We start from the raw sequence: 15,975 nt of genomic DNA on the forward strand, positions 1-15,975 counted from the left end.
TTCAGCCACGTACATTTTAAAAAAATAAATAAAATAAAAAATCAAATATAAAAAGAAAGATAAAAGAATGATCTTAACTTATATATATTGAAAATTCGATTTCAGCAATATATGTTGAAAATTCTTTTTAACTAATAGTAGGAGTAGTATATGTTTGATTGAGATCTCACCCTATAAAGAGTGGGGAGAGTGTATAACTTAAGTTATGTATTTTAATTTATAATATAAATTTTAAAATTTCAAAAGTGTATTTATTAGTAAGTTTTTAAACTCTCACTATCTATATATATATCGAACTCAATTTTACTATTCTTGAGTATCGATCAAATAGCAAGACAAGAAATAAGGGAGAAAAGAAAAGGGTGGTCAACGTGAAAATAGAGGGAGCATGTGGAATGGTTGTGGTCACTATTATATATTCAGTCTCTTACGCTTGTGCATGTGCCTTTCTTTCTTTTTATCCTTTATATATGTATATATTATTATCTGCAATATAATTAAAGAGAGAAGTAACATAACATCAAGGTGCAGAGAGAGGAATTGAAGCTAGCATGGGAAGAGGTAAGGTGGTTCTGGAGAGAATACAGAATAAGATCAATCGCCAAGTAACCTTCTCAAAGCGCAGAAATGGTTTGCTGAAGAAAGCCTTCGAGCTATCTGTGCTATGCGATGCTGAAATCGCTCTTATCATCTTCTCCAGCCGTGGCAAGCTTTTTCAATACAGTAGCACTGAGTATTTTTCTTCCCTCATCTTATATATTCCCAGGTTTTTGTTTTTCAACATACATTGCTGCTTTGCTTGGGTTGTCTTTTGGGTATTATATACATATATATTGGGAGCTCTAGAAATAGTATTTTCGTATTAAAATAAGCTTTTAACTCATATAATAACTTGGTAGCTGTGCAGATCTGTTAGTCCCTTACTTCCTTTTAATTAAAAATAAAAAGAACATAGTACCGTTTCCCTTTTCTTTTAAACATATTTTACTCATAAATATCATTACTAGTATTCAAGCTTTACCAATTTCTTTTTACTAGTATTCAAGTGTCACTGCCCAATCTGATTTGTTTGTTTATTAGAATGAAACTATGATTATCCAGCTTGTTAAAATTTAATTATTTGTTTAAGAATAAATATTTTCTTATAAAATTGAAACTAAATAACTAATACTATTATTTTAATGTTAATCCTTAAAAAAACCTTTAGAGGTGTGGTAATTCTTTGTTTGAATTAGCGGTGTTGCTTTTGGTAGGTTTAGATTGTGTCGTCATAGAGAAACAGTAAAGCCTATATTTCAGTATTCTGGCCAATTTTTTTCTTCAAGTCCCAAAGACCAAACCATTAGGATAAGTATAGGTCATTCGTGTAGGGTAAAGGCTCTTTTGTTTGGGGATGGAGTAGCTAGTCACTGACTGTAGGTACAAGACACACAACTTCCTTCCTTCCTTCTTTTTTTTTTACCCTTTTTAACTTCAGGGTTATTTCGTAACTGAGTTTTCATATTCATTTTTTTTTCTATCTCACTTCTATCCTTTTTTTTTTCATATTTCTCTCTTTATTTTTCATCACATAATTTATTATATATTTATCATTTGCTCTCTCTCTCTTTTTTTCCCTATCTTCCTTCCACCTATACACCAAAAAATAGGATGTATATATTGTTTTTTCTTCTTCTTGTAATTGGCCCATTCATAATCATAAAATAATGATTCAACATTAATTCATGTTTTGTTTCAAATAGTTAAAACCGGATAGGAAGCAACTGAAAAACTCTTAATTGATTCTTTATATATAATAATAATAATAATAATAATTTTATTATTAGCTAGGTCTCCCTGTAAATCTACATGTAAAACTGTGTAGACTGAGACAGATAAATTCCAATATTTCTTTTAGTACTAAAATAATATCCTCAAACTTCTTAACAAAAAGACTGGATTTTAATTAAATAATTACTATATAGTTAGTTTATGTTAGGGTCTCGAGCTCAAATATTTTAGAGAGCATATAAGATTAGAATTATCAAAGAGGTCGTGATATAAGGATCCAAATATCCAATGGGTGTAGCATGCAAGAAAAAAACGGGGGGAAAATATATCTCTTTTAAAAAGAAACAATATCATAACATAGATGAAATCATCTAGCTAAATTAAGCTGATCGAGCATGTTTATCTACGGGTTAATATATAATAACGTTGCACCATTTTCATCAATCATCACCTAATTACTTAAGGATAATAACGATCCTACACGTCTACACCCAACTAAAGAGCCCAAACGAAAAGTGCATTTGTCTGAAAAAGAAAAAGGTTCGAGAAGTTTTATTCTTATGAATAATTATAAAAATATGTTTTACTTTTATTTTATTTTCAATTTACAAATATTTGTATAATAAATTATGAAAATAATGAAATCTTATTTTTATTATTTTTCTATAAATATATAAAAATAAGAAAGAAATTGAAAATAGAGTGACAATAATTACGAAAATAAAAAATGAAACAAAATGATTTTTTTTACCAAATCGAAAATCCTTATTATTAAATTTCATTGCTAAAGTCTCTTTTCCCCTTATCGAGCTTGACTTGGGCTAGAACAAGTGGTAACAATTTAAAAGTTTAGAATTCTTAAAAGAAAAAACAAATCTTAAAGCTACACATCCTCTCATGACCTCTATTAACCTATCATTGTATCCCGATCTTATCTTATTTCTTCATAATAATGAATCGAATAATCACACTTTTGTTCTAAACAAAACAGATGTTGAACTAAGTTAAAGTTGACATGACTGGTGCGCTTGTATAACATTTTTTAAAATACTGTCCCAAGATATATTCGTTATATCTATTTCTGATTTGCCTTCCGCATTCCCCATTTGAAATACTTTTCATTAAATATTTATGAAATTCTAAAGTTCTTTAGGAAACAACTTTTAAATAGTGTTTCAATCAAACGTAACATTGCTTTGTGTTATTTTTAATTTTTTACCGTTTGCTCACAAAATTTTTATTTGGATGCCGAAATTTTGATGTGATATTTACATAATTCTAAAACCTCTATATATAGGGATTAAATGATTTTTTTTCCCTTTCACACAACTAATTCTCTATAACACTTGGCGTAAGGAATTATTATAAATAAGCATTAGCATTACTATTTAGCTTATAATTTTTTTCTCATCACCACAGTCCACAGATCATGTTTTCTCTCATCCTTTCTTTTTTATCTTTCTCTTCCTTCCACTTTCATTCAGGCCATTTTGGTATATACACTTATAAGCACTCAAAACACACAATTTAGCACCTGCTACATTTAGAAATCCTTGTCTCTTAAATGGTTATTTTCATGATAATATATGAACACAAGAAGCACCCGTTAGCAATCTTCAACTGACTAGCTAGTTGAATCATGGATCAGTTTAGTTAAACTTAAAACAAGAGATTATTGAAAAATAAAACTAGTCTCAGTTCTCACATTGATGTGGTTAAGAACAAATAATATCATATTATATAATAAAGAGATAAATAAGTCCAAAGTGTCTTAAGCATTTAGAATTAGAACAAACTAACAAGCATTCCTCTTGCCCAAATGAAGAAATCATGCAGAACCGATCATTGTTGCTACGTTTACTATTCTACTAAGCATTATATCATGATCTACTGAAACCAATAATTAATGTTACTTGTTCATTCTTTTCAGCATTAACAGAATCATTGATAAGTATCGTCAATGCTGCTTCAACATGTCTCAGACTGGCGACGTAACTGAACATCAATCGGAGCAGGTTTTCTCTACTAATTTTAATTCTCCATATTAGTATTGTCTTCTAAAAAAATAGAGGAAAAAGAAAATTAGAAATCTTGAAGCTAATTTTCAGTTACTCATGATAGCAATCGTTTGATATGACTGTGCATATTCTACTTTAATTTATTTACAAAATTTTGTTTCTAGCAATTTACGCTTTTATAACGTTGCACATTGCAGTGCTTATACCAGGAGCTTTTGATATTAAGAGTCAAGCATGAATCACTCCAGCGGACTCAAAGGTAAAAAAAAATTTGGTCAAGTCCAAGTTATACATAGTGGACCCTCTAATTTATTTTGTTTCTCTTTGTTGTTTAATTTGAAGGAATCTTCTGGGAGAAGAACTAGAGCCACTTAGCATGAAAGAATTGCATAGTTTAGAGAAACAGCTGGATAGAACGCTTGGACAAGCTCGGAAGCACCTAGTACGTACTAATTGACACTTATTTTGAGTATATTATTAATGAACATATAAACTCTAATTGAAACATGCCTATGAAATACAAAAGAGACAAGTGCTCTTGATAAGAAACTAGACTATTTAAGGATTAATCTTAATTATGTTTACATTTTCCTTCTACTCACTTTGATCCAAATGGTGGTATATAAATTAAATTAGTTGGACACTACTACTTTTCCAACTTCTGTACATTTTTTTGGTAGACATCTGTGCCTGTATCCTTAATTTTTTTCTTTTGTATTCCGAATTTCTATATATATGCATGCTGCTAAATTCGCGCAAGAGAATTAAAGAAGGCTCAACTTAAAATCTTATACAAATGAGACATAATAATGTATGGATGTTTAATTTCTTCTTAATCGTCCGACAATGACACTGTATAGATGATATCTAACAGCCATATATGATCCTGCCTTTTAATTGCAGACGCAGAAGCTGATATCACGAATTGACGAATTACATGGAAAGGTATGCAATTAATTTTTTTTTTTCAACCGTGACCAAGCCTAATTCTATTTTTATACTCCACTTAATTTGTATATAGGTTTGGGTACCCTTGGATTTTGAGATGGTCTCTTTTGAGATTGTGTTTACCATTGGTATATATATTTGGGTATCCTTTGTACCCTACAATATTAATATATTCTTTAATTGGTTGATTAAGAAAAAAAAAACACTCCTCAAAATTCATTCATGTGTATCTTTCATTTCTTTCCAAATTCATCCATGATTTCATAGCACTTAAACTTTAATAGATAAATAAAAAATCCAAACTAAATTTTGTTAAGAACTTTGAGGACAAGGTTAAGTGAACTGGATGATAATAATAGAATGAATTTAGGAGATACAAATAGATGACTTGTATAGAATAGATAATTTAGATATTATCTTTTTGATATTATTTAGTTTTATTTTATTTTTCCAAAATATTAGACGACAACACATGTATAGTCATTTATTATGATTATTATATAATGTAAAGTTTGCATTCTATGGATGTATCAAATGAAAAATCAAAGTTATTATTATTTTATAGTTTTATTATAACTCTTAATGGTGTTTTTTTTAGAGTAGAAATTGAATACCTTCTTGCATCCTAACATAATTCCTGTATGTTGTGAGGCTCACTATGTTGTGAGCATGTGAGACAACTTCTTATGTGTTTACTAATAAGCGGTTTTGGATAGTTTTTTTAATATTACGATGAGAAAATAAATCACGGAAATATGATAGAAAGAAAAGAAAATAGAAAGAGGTATCATAGTGAATAATTTATCCCTCGTTTCATCAAAGGGAAAGGAATAAAATCTTCCCTTCCTTTGTTTGGTTTAATTTCGTGGGAGAAAAAGAATGAATATGTATAATGTGGGGTAAGAGAAATATAAGATATGTAATTAAACAGTACACAAAAAAAAGTTATAGGATTTAATTTTAGTACAGTGTAAGTATAAATTTTTTATATTATTAATTAATTAGAAATTCTGTTAAATATATTTTAAAATATTTATTACAAATGATTAATAATCTTACTATACGTAACAATATATAATTAGATAGTGTAAAAAAAACTTATATTATCAATATATTTTAATTAGATTCAAAATATTATCCTTTTTTTTATCTGAGTGATGCATACCAAAACAAAAATAAGTGCAATTTATTTTTTCTTCTTTGATGTGAAACACTTTTAATAATTACATCATTAATTCTCATTATCTACATAATGGCAGGTGCACAACCTGGAGCAGGTTAACAAGCATTTGGAATCTCAGGTTTTCCATTAAATAATTAATCATGCCAATATTTATAGTAGAAGAATACTATCAAATTGGAATAGTATATGTGATATGGCTTCTTTTTTTTTTTATGTGCATTTTCAACCTTTTATATTCCAGGAAAGAGGTAAATGCACCCAGACTTGTGAAGGTTCTGCTAATAGTCATATTCGGCTGCAAGATGCACAAGTCAATCAATTTGAATCTGAAACAACAGGGTGTGTACTTCATTTTTCTCTAGTCTTATTACCTTTTAAATACGTAAATTATGGATCATTCATCATGCATGCACATATGATACATACGAAAATTGTGCAAGCAAGCAAGCATTTTTTTTAATGCAAAGACTTTAATTAATTCAGAGACACGAGGAATTAGGGCAAAAGGAGAGGGAGAACATGCAAAATTAATTACGGTAGAATATCACGAGACCTATATAAGAAAATGGCCAATCTTAAGTTAGCTTAAAGTGATAAATTACCCTAGTATTGTAAGAATTGAAGTACTTTAACTATTTGCATTACAAATGTGTGGTATCTACCTATCAATATATATTTATATTGGTGTACAATATAGTAGCAATGAAGTTTGAATTTAGGATTTCATACAAAAATTACTCAATTTTTTACTACTAGACTGACCTAATAGATTATTAGATTATAAGGCAGTAATTTATCAATTAGTAATTTATCAATTGAATTTATCAATTAGGTGATCATATATAGATACAAGTTGATCTTTATATGGATGATATATAAATTTTATTAATATTATACCGAAGTCACAATTTATTTATTAAAGTTTTATGATTTTAGTATCCCTATATATCATTATGGATTCCTACATAATGAAACGAAAAGACTAATAACTATGCTTGATTAAAAAATATAGATATATTTTTTGTTGCAGTTCGTTTCGGCTTCAGCAAGAGCAGACTACTGCTTCAAAAGGAAAAGAAAGCAGTCACAATATAAATATATTGCGTCTTTGAATGTTCATATAGTTAGTATATATTGTTCGTGGTCGTGTGTATATCCATCAAATATATAGTTCCAACTCTCAAAATTCTAGCTATAGTTGAGGGTCCATTGATGAAACTTTGATTTAGTGTATGTTTGATTGAAGATATTTTAAGGAAATAATATTAATAGTTTTATTTTTATCCATTTCTTAGTGTTATGAATTATAGTCGGAAAGTAGTTTTTTGTTGGTAGGTCAGTGTGTGGCTTCAATTGCAGCATTGTAGCCAAGCCAATGGTAGATATATATTAAAATCTGTTTAATCTTGCATTTTACATTACATTTTCAAAACAGCCTTTCTTCTCTCGATGTTGAAACTTGAAAGAAGATCCGTGAACATGCACGGGGCTCTTGCTGCCAAGCTAGCTTCAAAACCCCATTGCAATTCGCCAACAAAGACTTGCTTGGTGCATTCTTAATTTGTTATTTTGATGTAAAAGCTGAAAATGAAATTTCTCAAATATAGTTGTTTTTATAGGAAGAAAAAATTGTTTAGTGTGTGTTTGGAGTAGCTATTGAAATTTTCTAAAAAAACCTTTTTTTTTAAAAAAAATTATCTTCACTCTTCATGCATTTGAAAATTTAAAGCTTATGTTTATTTTTTTAACAACTTTTCTCTACTAAAAAATGTTATCCCCAAATTTCTCTACAACAACTTTTTTTTCTTTTTCAGCTACAAGCATATCCTTTTTTGCAATTTATTATATAAAAACTATTTTTTTAATTTTATTTAAATGAAATTAATTATCTTAAAATAATTTTCAACAAAGTTATTCAAACAAACAAAAAATTCTAATTACAATTGATTATAACAATAATCGAATATTGAAATAATATAATTTTCACAGCTATCCTTGGACAATTATGAAAATTAGATTATTTTAATAATATATTCTACGTATAAATGATTATAATCGGAATCAATTTAGATAAATTTGTTAAGAAAACGATTTTAAGTTGGATAATATAAAAAGAAAACGAGACCAAATTTCGCAAATACTATTTATACTTCACACGGTATGTTTTTTTCTTAGTATAAGATAAAGTGTATATTACATTATATTTTGTAGAAAAAATGTCTATATATTAAATACTAATTTATTTCTTTTACTATTTCATCCAACCAAATAAATAAATAAATAACCAACACCTGGTCATGGTCCTATAGAGACTCTAATGACATATTACGAATAAAAAAATTAAGTAAAGACAAAATAAAAATGATTAAAATATTACAGCATTAACGCATGTTATGCATCTAATAATCTAACTTATGCACATGAGAGCCAGAAATGCTTTCTTCCTTCTGCGCTTGGAATATCTATGACGACGACAAACAGAACGAGACAGAATTTGATCTACGACTGGTGTTGATTTAATTAACAAACTTTAAGATTTAATTCTTCTTCCTTTTAAAAAAATCCAATTCCTAACAGACGTATTAACGTAGATTTTATAATTAAAATTAATTTAAATACATATTTAATTATGTCCAAGGTTTTAAATTTGAACGTAAAAGAGAAAAGGTTTTAAATTTAGTTTTAGTAACATTCTGTTATTACATATTTTAATGGAAAAAAAATGTCATTTTAATTAATAAAAAAATGGTGTCGATCACATTAATCTTTTTAAAGATCAAAATCACAATTTGTTTAAATAATTTTTTTATTAATTTAATTTTTATATCAATTTAGTTTCTAAATATAAGTAAATCGATTGGCATTTTTATTTTTAAGAATAAAAAATAATAATTTTCATCTTTAAAATTTTATATATTAAACTTCAAAATTTTCAGGTATCAAACCGATATCGATTTAATTCTAGTTCAAATTGGAAAGCCTGGGATTCCTATTTGAGATTTTTCTATCTCTCTATATATACCGATTTTAAGATTCCTACAATTGCAAAAAGCACAGTGGAGAATTAAGATTTCTCTTCCCTAGTTTAGTGGCTTCAAGTCGATCGGTGCAGATGGTACCACAAATTAGCTGTTTCTACTCCCTATCGATAATGACAAACATAAAGAAATGTTTATGCACGAATGTAATCTGATCATAATTATTAACCATTTTCTGCAACGACTCCTTTCATGCTTTTCATTGGTTTCAAATCGAACAAGGGATGAAAGTATAAGCAGAGGAAGGTTTGGTAAAGAATACATCTAGATGCGACACACACGCTCTTGTACTTTCTTCTCAAGGTATTTGTTCCTACACTATACCTATTTCTATAAATTTTTGCTGCTAATTGCTCATACTTGTTCTTTTATCCATTAAATGGACAAGTACTCTGTCCATTATGACTATTTTTTTATGAGTACTCATGATCCATTACATTGTCATCATCCTTACACTGTCATCATTCTTAAATGTCGAGTTCATTATTTTAAATGTTATTTCTAAACCTTAAAAATTGTTCAGATTAGAAACAAAATATCTGGCTGACAAATTTAACTTGTAAATGTTGTCAATGTACTTTCCTTTATTGAAAAAATATGAAAAATCGACAAATCCACCTTATCCAGATTTTGTCGTCCAGAAATAATGTGTGACAAATTTACTGATTGAAGATTTATTGTCGACAATGTATGACGAATTTAATCAGTGGAGATGATTTGTCATTGGCAACAATAGATCAATTCACTTAGAATTAATTGGATAACATGACAATCATACTTTTTGTGTTGGCTAGATGACAAAGTTTGGATATGGTTGGCTTACATTTCTAAGGTTGGCTTACATTGTTGGTTGTAAATCTTCAACTAACAAATTTGTCTTGCATTATCAATAAAGTTAACACAATCTATTATAATTTAATTATATTTTTGTGTCAAGGTTATTTTTTCCGTCTTTATGCCTTTTTTTTTGGCATTCAACAGGACCACCAAAGGCTCAAAGAGAAAATTACATCAAAATAAACACAGGATGTTGTTCAAACATCACAAAGTCCTCCTCTAAATTACATGCCATGGGCACTAAAGCATCAACACAATGCTTACCTTCCCTGTAATTATGCGAAACACGAACCCTCCAATTATCCTTAATGAAACGACGGGTCTCTAGAATGAATTGTCACCCCTATGCACAACCATCCTTTTCACTACGTCTTCAGAGTCTATTCGAAGATCCACAGGATCTAACCCTTTTGATTTGGCCAGACGGAGACCTTTATAAATCTCCCACAACTCAATCAGGAAGGGACTTAATCTTTGGCATAAAGTTTTACTCCTAATTTTGAGCGGGCTAGTGCCTTAATGCACAAAGTGTTTTGTGTAATTTGATTAGAAATTCTCTTTCTTCCCCCTCTTTATATACAATGGATGTTTTAAAAGAAAAATTTTCTTATTAAGAATTTTTTTATTTTGACAAATTCTTATTATGAGAAATTAAAACTAATAACTTGGGTCATATAACTATGTAGTATACATGCATGATTAAAATTTAAAACTAAGTTAGTTATCACACGAATCACTTAAAAGAGTTATATATATATATATATATATATTTTTTTTTTTCTTAATCTTTGATGATTTAAATATGATTTAAGAGTTTATATTCATAGATCTTTATTTTGTCACACTAAAAACTTGTAAGTGATAACAAATGTAATACCACATTAAAGATTTTAGTGATGTTAATAGCCTTATAAGTAGTTAACTATGTTTAAAAATATAAATAATATATTATCTAATACATTCTCTATTATTTATCAGAAGCTATCGAAATTTCTGAAAATGCAAGTAAGAATCATTATTTTTTCTTTTGTCTCAATATAATTATCATTGTAGATTTTTTATATATAAATAAAGAAAAACTAACAAATAAATGAAAAAAAGTAACAATTTTATCAAATTAACTTTATTACTATCACTTTTCTTTGTTGGAAACAATACAACACAATAATAGTTATCAGGGGTATAACGTAGAAAAATGTAATTAATACTACTACATTGAAAACTAAAATTACAATTATTTTAAGATATATTTTTTCCCTTATACGACAATTATTTATTTTGAGAAAATAATAAAAAATATACCCACCGAAATTTGTAACTTCAATTAATAGTAAAAATGTGTTAAAAAAAGTGTGATGAAGAAATGCATTATTTAGTATGTTAACATTTGTTATTAGTAGTTAGGTACATCAGTTTTAAGGTTATGTATAATCGGTTCTTGTACAAAATATGATCCCTCCTTTTACTTTATAAATATTCTTCAGAATTCTTGTAATGCAATCTTTACGCAGAGAATGTTAGGCCTTAAAACTACTGATTAAGATTTAGACAAAGGTAGTTAATTTATTGACTTCTCTTAAGATATCATTAAATAACATAAAAATCTCTTTCTAGTTTGACTAATATTGCAGTATGGATATTACAATCTTCCTCATGAGCCATAGGCAAATAATATAAAAACATATTTTTCTTACTTTTGTGAACAATTTAGATAGAGATAAAAATATACAAATAAAAAGGAAATGGATTATAAAAGATGTACTCTTTTAATGAATAAAAATATAAAATTTTCTATTTACTTATTTAAATGAGTGAATAAAGTTTTCGTTAACTTCATTTAAGGATAATATTAATAAACCATCTAATCCAATATAAACAATAAATATTTAATAAATAAAGATCGTAAAAAAATAGATTCTTTTATTAATTATTATTAGATTAGAAAAGATTTTTTTTCAATCCGATCTTAAAATTTAGTCTAATTCAATTTAAACTATTTTCTGTTATAGTTTTGATTTTGAAATTAATTTCTTACTCATATATATTTATTATAAAATATTTATTAATTTTATGGATGATTAATTTGTGTTAAAAAAATTGATTTGTTATTTATAATGAAATCTCTTTTTTAAATAGGTTTTTTTTATTACAAAAATTAATATGAGATATTGATTGAAGGAACAAAACTTTATACATGTATGAATTTTTAATACTTAATTATTTTTCATGATATTTTTTTAAGTTACATTTGAGTTTAATTTTTATATATATTTATATTGTTAATTGATAAAAAAAATTATTGATATGACTTTTACTATAATTATAAAAAAATATATTATATATAATAATTTATGATTTTTTTTATGGAATAACAATTTATGACTTAGACGATGATTACAGTGTAATTTATTTTATTATCAATACATATATTATTTATTCGTTAATATATTCTTAAAGAACTCGGGTCGTGGTGTTCCATATGGTCTGGTACCACACCAGAGCATATAACCATTCTTTCAAACAGAACAATACAAATCTCCATGCTTTTATAAATCAAACTCCAACCGATTTCTCTCTTCATTCAGTTCATTGCGTTCCCTCTCTTCTCTTCCTCTCTTCTCTATATAAAGTACTATTAACTCCCACTAAAACCCATTCCTGTCTTTTTCTTCTTCTTCCGGCTCTGCATTTGCAATACTCTGTTTTCTTGGTTTCAATTCAATCACACACCTCCATTGCCCTCATGGCTCACTTTACCTCCTCAGGTTTCCTCTGTCTCTTTCGCTGCCTTCATTTTATTTTCTGGGGTGTTCCATTTTACGTTGTTCATTACTTGTAATTGTTGTTCAGTTGAGCGGGTTGTTTATTATGTGCGTTGAAACTGTGGATTTTGAGCAAAAGATTGCATCTTTGGGATTTTTGTGGTATTGGGTTCTTGCTTTTATTGGATTTGTTTTGCTGAATCAGATTGGAGATCTTTTTCGTTTTGTCTTTATGTTAATCGCTGTTGTCACAAGTCATATTAGGCATTTCCGCAGTGTGCTATACGTTGGTTGATGTGAAGATCTGATTGCTTGGGTGATTATTTAGCTTTTATTTATGAATCTTTTTTCTTTTTTGTTTCTGATTTAAACCGGGCATATTTGTTGACACTGAATTGGGGAGCAGAACTCATTGAAAAATTGAGGCCATTTTCTTGGCTAGAAATAGAATTCGGTTCAAGGTCATGGAAGAGCTTTTTAAACTCGACCAGTTTCAAATTTGTAACTCTAAGATTATTTATTTTTTTTACATATATTTATCTTGGTATTCCAAAAAATAAATTCAAGTAATAACATATATTAAATCAAAGCACTGCTATTATTATTCTTAAAAAACTTACCATGTACTGAGCTAACTCAAAGTCATAAGCTATTGAATTGAATGTGTGAAACAAGATGCATTGGCTCATTGCCAATTCTTTGAAGGTTATTATCGGTATTTATTCAAGTAATATTTACCTATACTTTTATCTTTATGGATCTTGGCTCTAAGGAAACAGAGAGCTCACAGCAGAAGATGGAATATCAATTTAGCCAATTAGGATGTCATGTTACACATGTGAAATGATTCTTCTATCTCTTACTACCTAGTATAAGTATGTTTTATGGTATTCCACAATCCACGTACAAATACACAAATAGACTAATAGAAGTCATGCTATAATATGATGAAAATGAATTTTTTTACCTTTTATAGTTTGGACTGACAGTATCTTGGAATGTCCAATTTTTTTTTTACTTAGTTCATGTTGGTAACTTAGCTGCTTCATTTGTGCAGGTAAATCAGACGATCTCACAAAAGATGACTGTAAGGGACAAAGTGCACTTGTTGTTTGCTTTGGTGAAATTTTAATAGATTTTGTGCCAACAGTGGGTGGAGTGTCACTAGCTGAAGCACCCGCTTTCAAGAAAGCTCCTGGTGGTGCTCCTGCCAACGTGGCTGTTGGAATATCTAGGCTTGGGGGGTCATCTGCCTTTGTAGGCAAGGTGTATTTCTCTATCCATGTCATGTGTTATATGTTATGTGAAATTAATCTCAATAAGATAATTATAGCTTATTTCCTTGTTATCTGCATTTTAGGTTGGAGCAGATGAATTTGGGTATATGTTGGCTGATATTTTAAAGCAGAACGATGTTGAGACATCTGGCATGAAGTTTGACCCTAATGCAAGAACTGCGTTAGCTTTTGTTACACTTAGAGCTGATGGTGAGCGTGAGTTCTTGTTTTTCCGAAATCCTAGTGCTGATATGCTACTTCAAGAGTCCGAGCTTGATAAAAATCTCATAAAGAAGGTGTTTTGAATTTCTGTCTATATTTATAAAATGTAACCTAAGAGCTTTGGTTTAAGTCCAGATACTCATGATATTGATCGCAGGCTAAAATTTTCCATTATGGTTCCATCAGCTTGATTGATGAGCCATGCAAGTCTGCTCATCTTGCTGCTATGAGATTTGCTAAAGAATCTGGTTGCATTCTTTCGTATGATCCAAATTTGAGATTGGCACTATGGCCATCTGCTGAGGCTGCTCGGGATGGCATAATGAGTATATGGGATCAAGCCGATGTCATAAAGGTATATTATACGTGGCTTGGAGATTTTTATATGATCTACTTTATAAATTCCAATTCACATTTAATTGTTTTTTTCCCTCTTGTTTTATGTTGAAAATCAGCATTCTGTTAGTAAACCTGATGTGGTATTTTTTTTTTATGTTTGTGCAGATAAGTGAGGATGAGATTACATTTTTGACTGGTGGTGATGATCCTTATGATGATAATGTTGTATTAAAGAAGCTTTTTCATCCCAATCTCAAGCTTTTAATAGTTACTGAAGGCTCAGAAGGTTGTAGATATTACACCAAGGTATTGAAGTGATTTGACTGTGATGCCAATTGTCTAATTGGTGGTGTTGTCCCTCATTTCATCATTTTCTTTGTTCTCTGTGCCAGTCAGTATGTGCTTTTATCAACATTTGTTACTCTAATGAGTGAGCTGAATTGATGGTTATAACTCATTGAATGTAATCTGATACTAGGTTTTCTTTGATGTTCAATTATTTCACATTCTTTTCTTTGGTCTCTTGTGAATGATCAGTGTTAAGCTGATGGTGGTTGCCTAATTTCTGTGCAGGAATTTAAGGGCAGGGTTGCTGGTGTTAAAGTTAAACCTGTTGACACAACTGGTGCTGGTGATGCATTTGTTAGTGGGATTATCTATAGCTTAGCTTCTGACCAAAGTCTTTTCCAGGTAATTCAGAATTTTTTACATGCTCTGGTTGTTGATTAAATTCTCCTGTCCTGACGCTGCATTATTGATCAATCATGAACTTGAGTTGTTCATCATGCTCCAGTGTATTACGGTTCATAGAAAGTTCTGATGTAGTACCTACTCTTTGCTGTGTGTTCATTCCTTTGCTTATTCCTCTCCAAATTTTCACTTATTGTCCTTTGCTTATTCCTCTCCAATGAATAACAATATTTAGAAAGAAAAAAGAAAGTTGGAGAGACTTTTATCACTGGTATTGGTAATCAGTAAATGCAAATAGATTTACTAAATCAGTAAATGTAAATTGAGGAGATAACAGCTGAATATATGCTTCTAATCTTAGTTTTTTTGTCTTTATTAATCTTGTTTTCCCGTCTCTTTCTTGGTATTCAATTCTAATTAATGGAATGATACCCTTGAAATGAATTCTCTATATTTTCCAAGAAACTGGAACAGTTGGTTTGATATGTTGTCTTCATCACTTATGAGAGTTTATGCATTTATTTTGCGTGGCAGAATGAGGAGCATCTCCGAAAAGCTCTACATTTTGCCAATGTATGTGGTGCCATCACGGTAACAGAGAGAGGGGCAATTCCTGCATTACCTACAAAAGAAGCTGTTCTCCAATTCGCTGCAACATAACATCAGCACTCACAGTTAGTTCTTTGGTCATCAAATGTAACATTTGTTTTTAAGCTATAGCTTGGGTCTTGCTGAGCTTCATGTATCTTCCTTATCCTTGGGGCTGTATTTTCCTTATATATAATAATAAATTCAATTTGCATTGCTCTCTCAAGCAATGTCTTGTAGCAGTAGATCAAAAGTACAGTGAATAAAATGAAAAAAAAAAAAGTTTAATATCTTCGTTTTTTA

At 29.1% G+C, this 15,975-nt stretch overlaps 2 protein-coding genes across 3 annotated transcripts; both read left to right on the plus strand.

Annotated features, from left to right (window-relative positions):
* The first annotated feature begins 339 nt into the window (after positions 1-339).
* Positions 340-7,206, plus strand: LOC114402506 (truncated transcription factor CAULIFLOWER A-like). 2 transcript variants are annotated; one of them, XM_028365103.1, is made up of 8 exons: positions 340-733; positions 3,701-3,785; positions 3,986-4,047; positions 4,131-4,230; positions 4,692-4,733; positions 5,996-6,037; positions 6,161-6,258; positions 6,932-7,206. In XM_028365103.1, the coding sequence occupies exons 1-8, from the start codon at positions 552-554 to the stop codon at positions 7,029-7,031; spliced, it is 711 nt and encodes a 236-aa protein (XP_028220904.1). In that variant the 5' UTR covers positions 340-551; the 3' UTR covers positions 7,032-7,206. The 2 variants fall into 2 exon arrangements, with proteins under 2 accessions (XP_028220904.1, XP_028220905.1); XM_028365104.1 differs by having other exon boundaries at positions 346-733; positions 6,950-7,206.
* Positions 7,207-12,273: 5,067 nt separating this feature from the next.
* LOC114401704 (probable fructokinase-7) lies at positions 12,274-15,975 on the plus strand. Its single transcript, XM_028364280.1, has 7 exons — positions 12,274-12,559; positions 13,614-13,822; positions 13,917-14,129; positions 14,213-14,410; positions 14,560-14,700; positions 14,968-15,084; positions 15,619-15,975. Exons 1-7 carry the CDS (start codon positions 12,274-12,276, stop codon positions 15,742-15,744), a joined length of 1,290 nt encoding a protein of 429 aa, XP_028220081.1. The 3' UTR covers positions 15,745-15,975.

This window comes from Glycine soja, chromosome 20, assembly GCF_004193775.1.
Source record: "Glycine soja cultivar W05 chromosome 20, ASM419377v2, whole genome shotgun sequence".
In the NCBI taxonomy this organism is placed as follows: Eukaryota; Viridiplantae; Streptophyta; class Magnoliopsida; order Fabales; family Fabaceae; genus Glycine; species Glycine soja.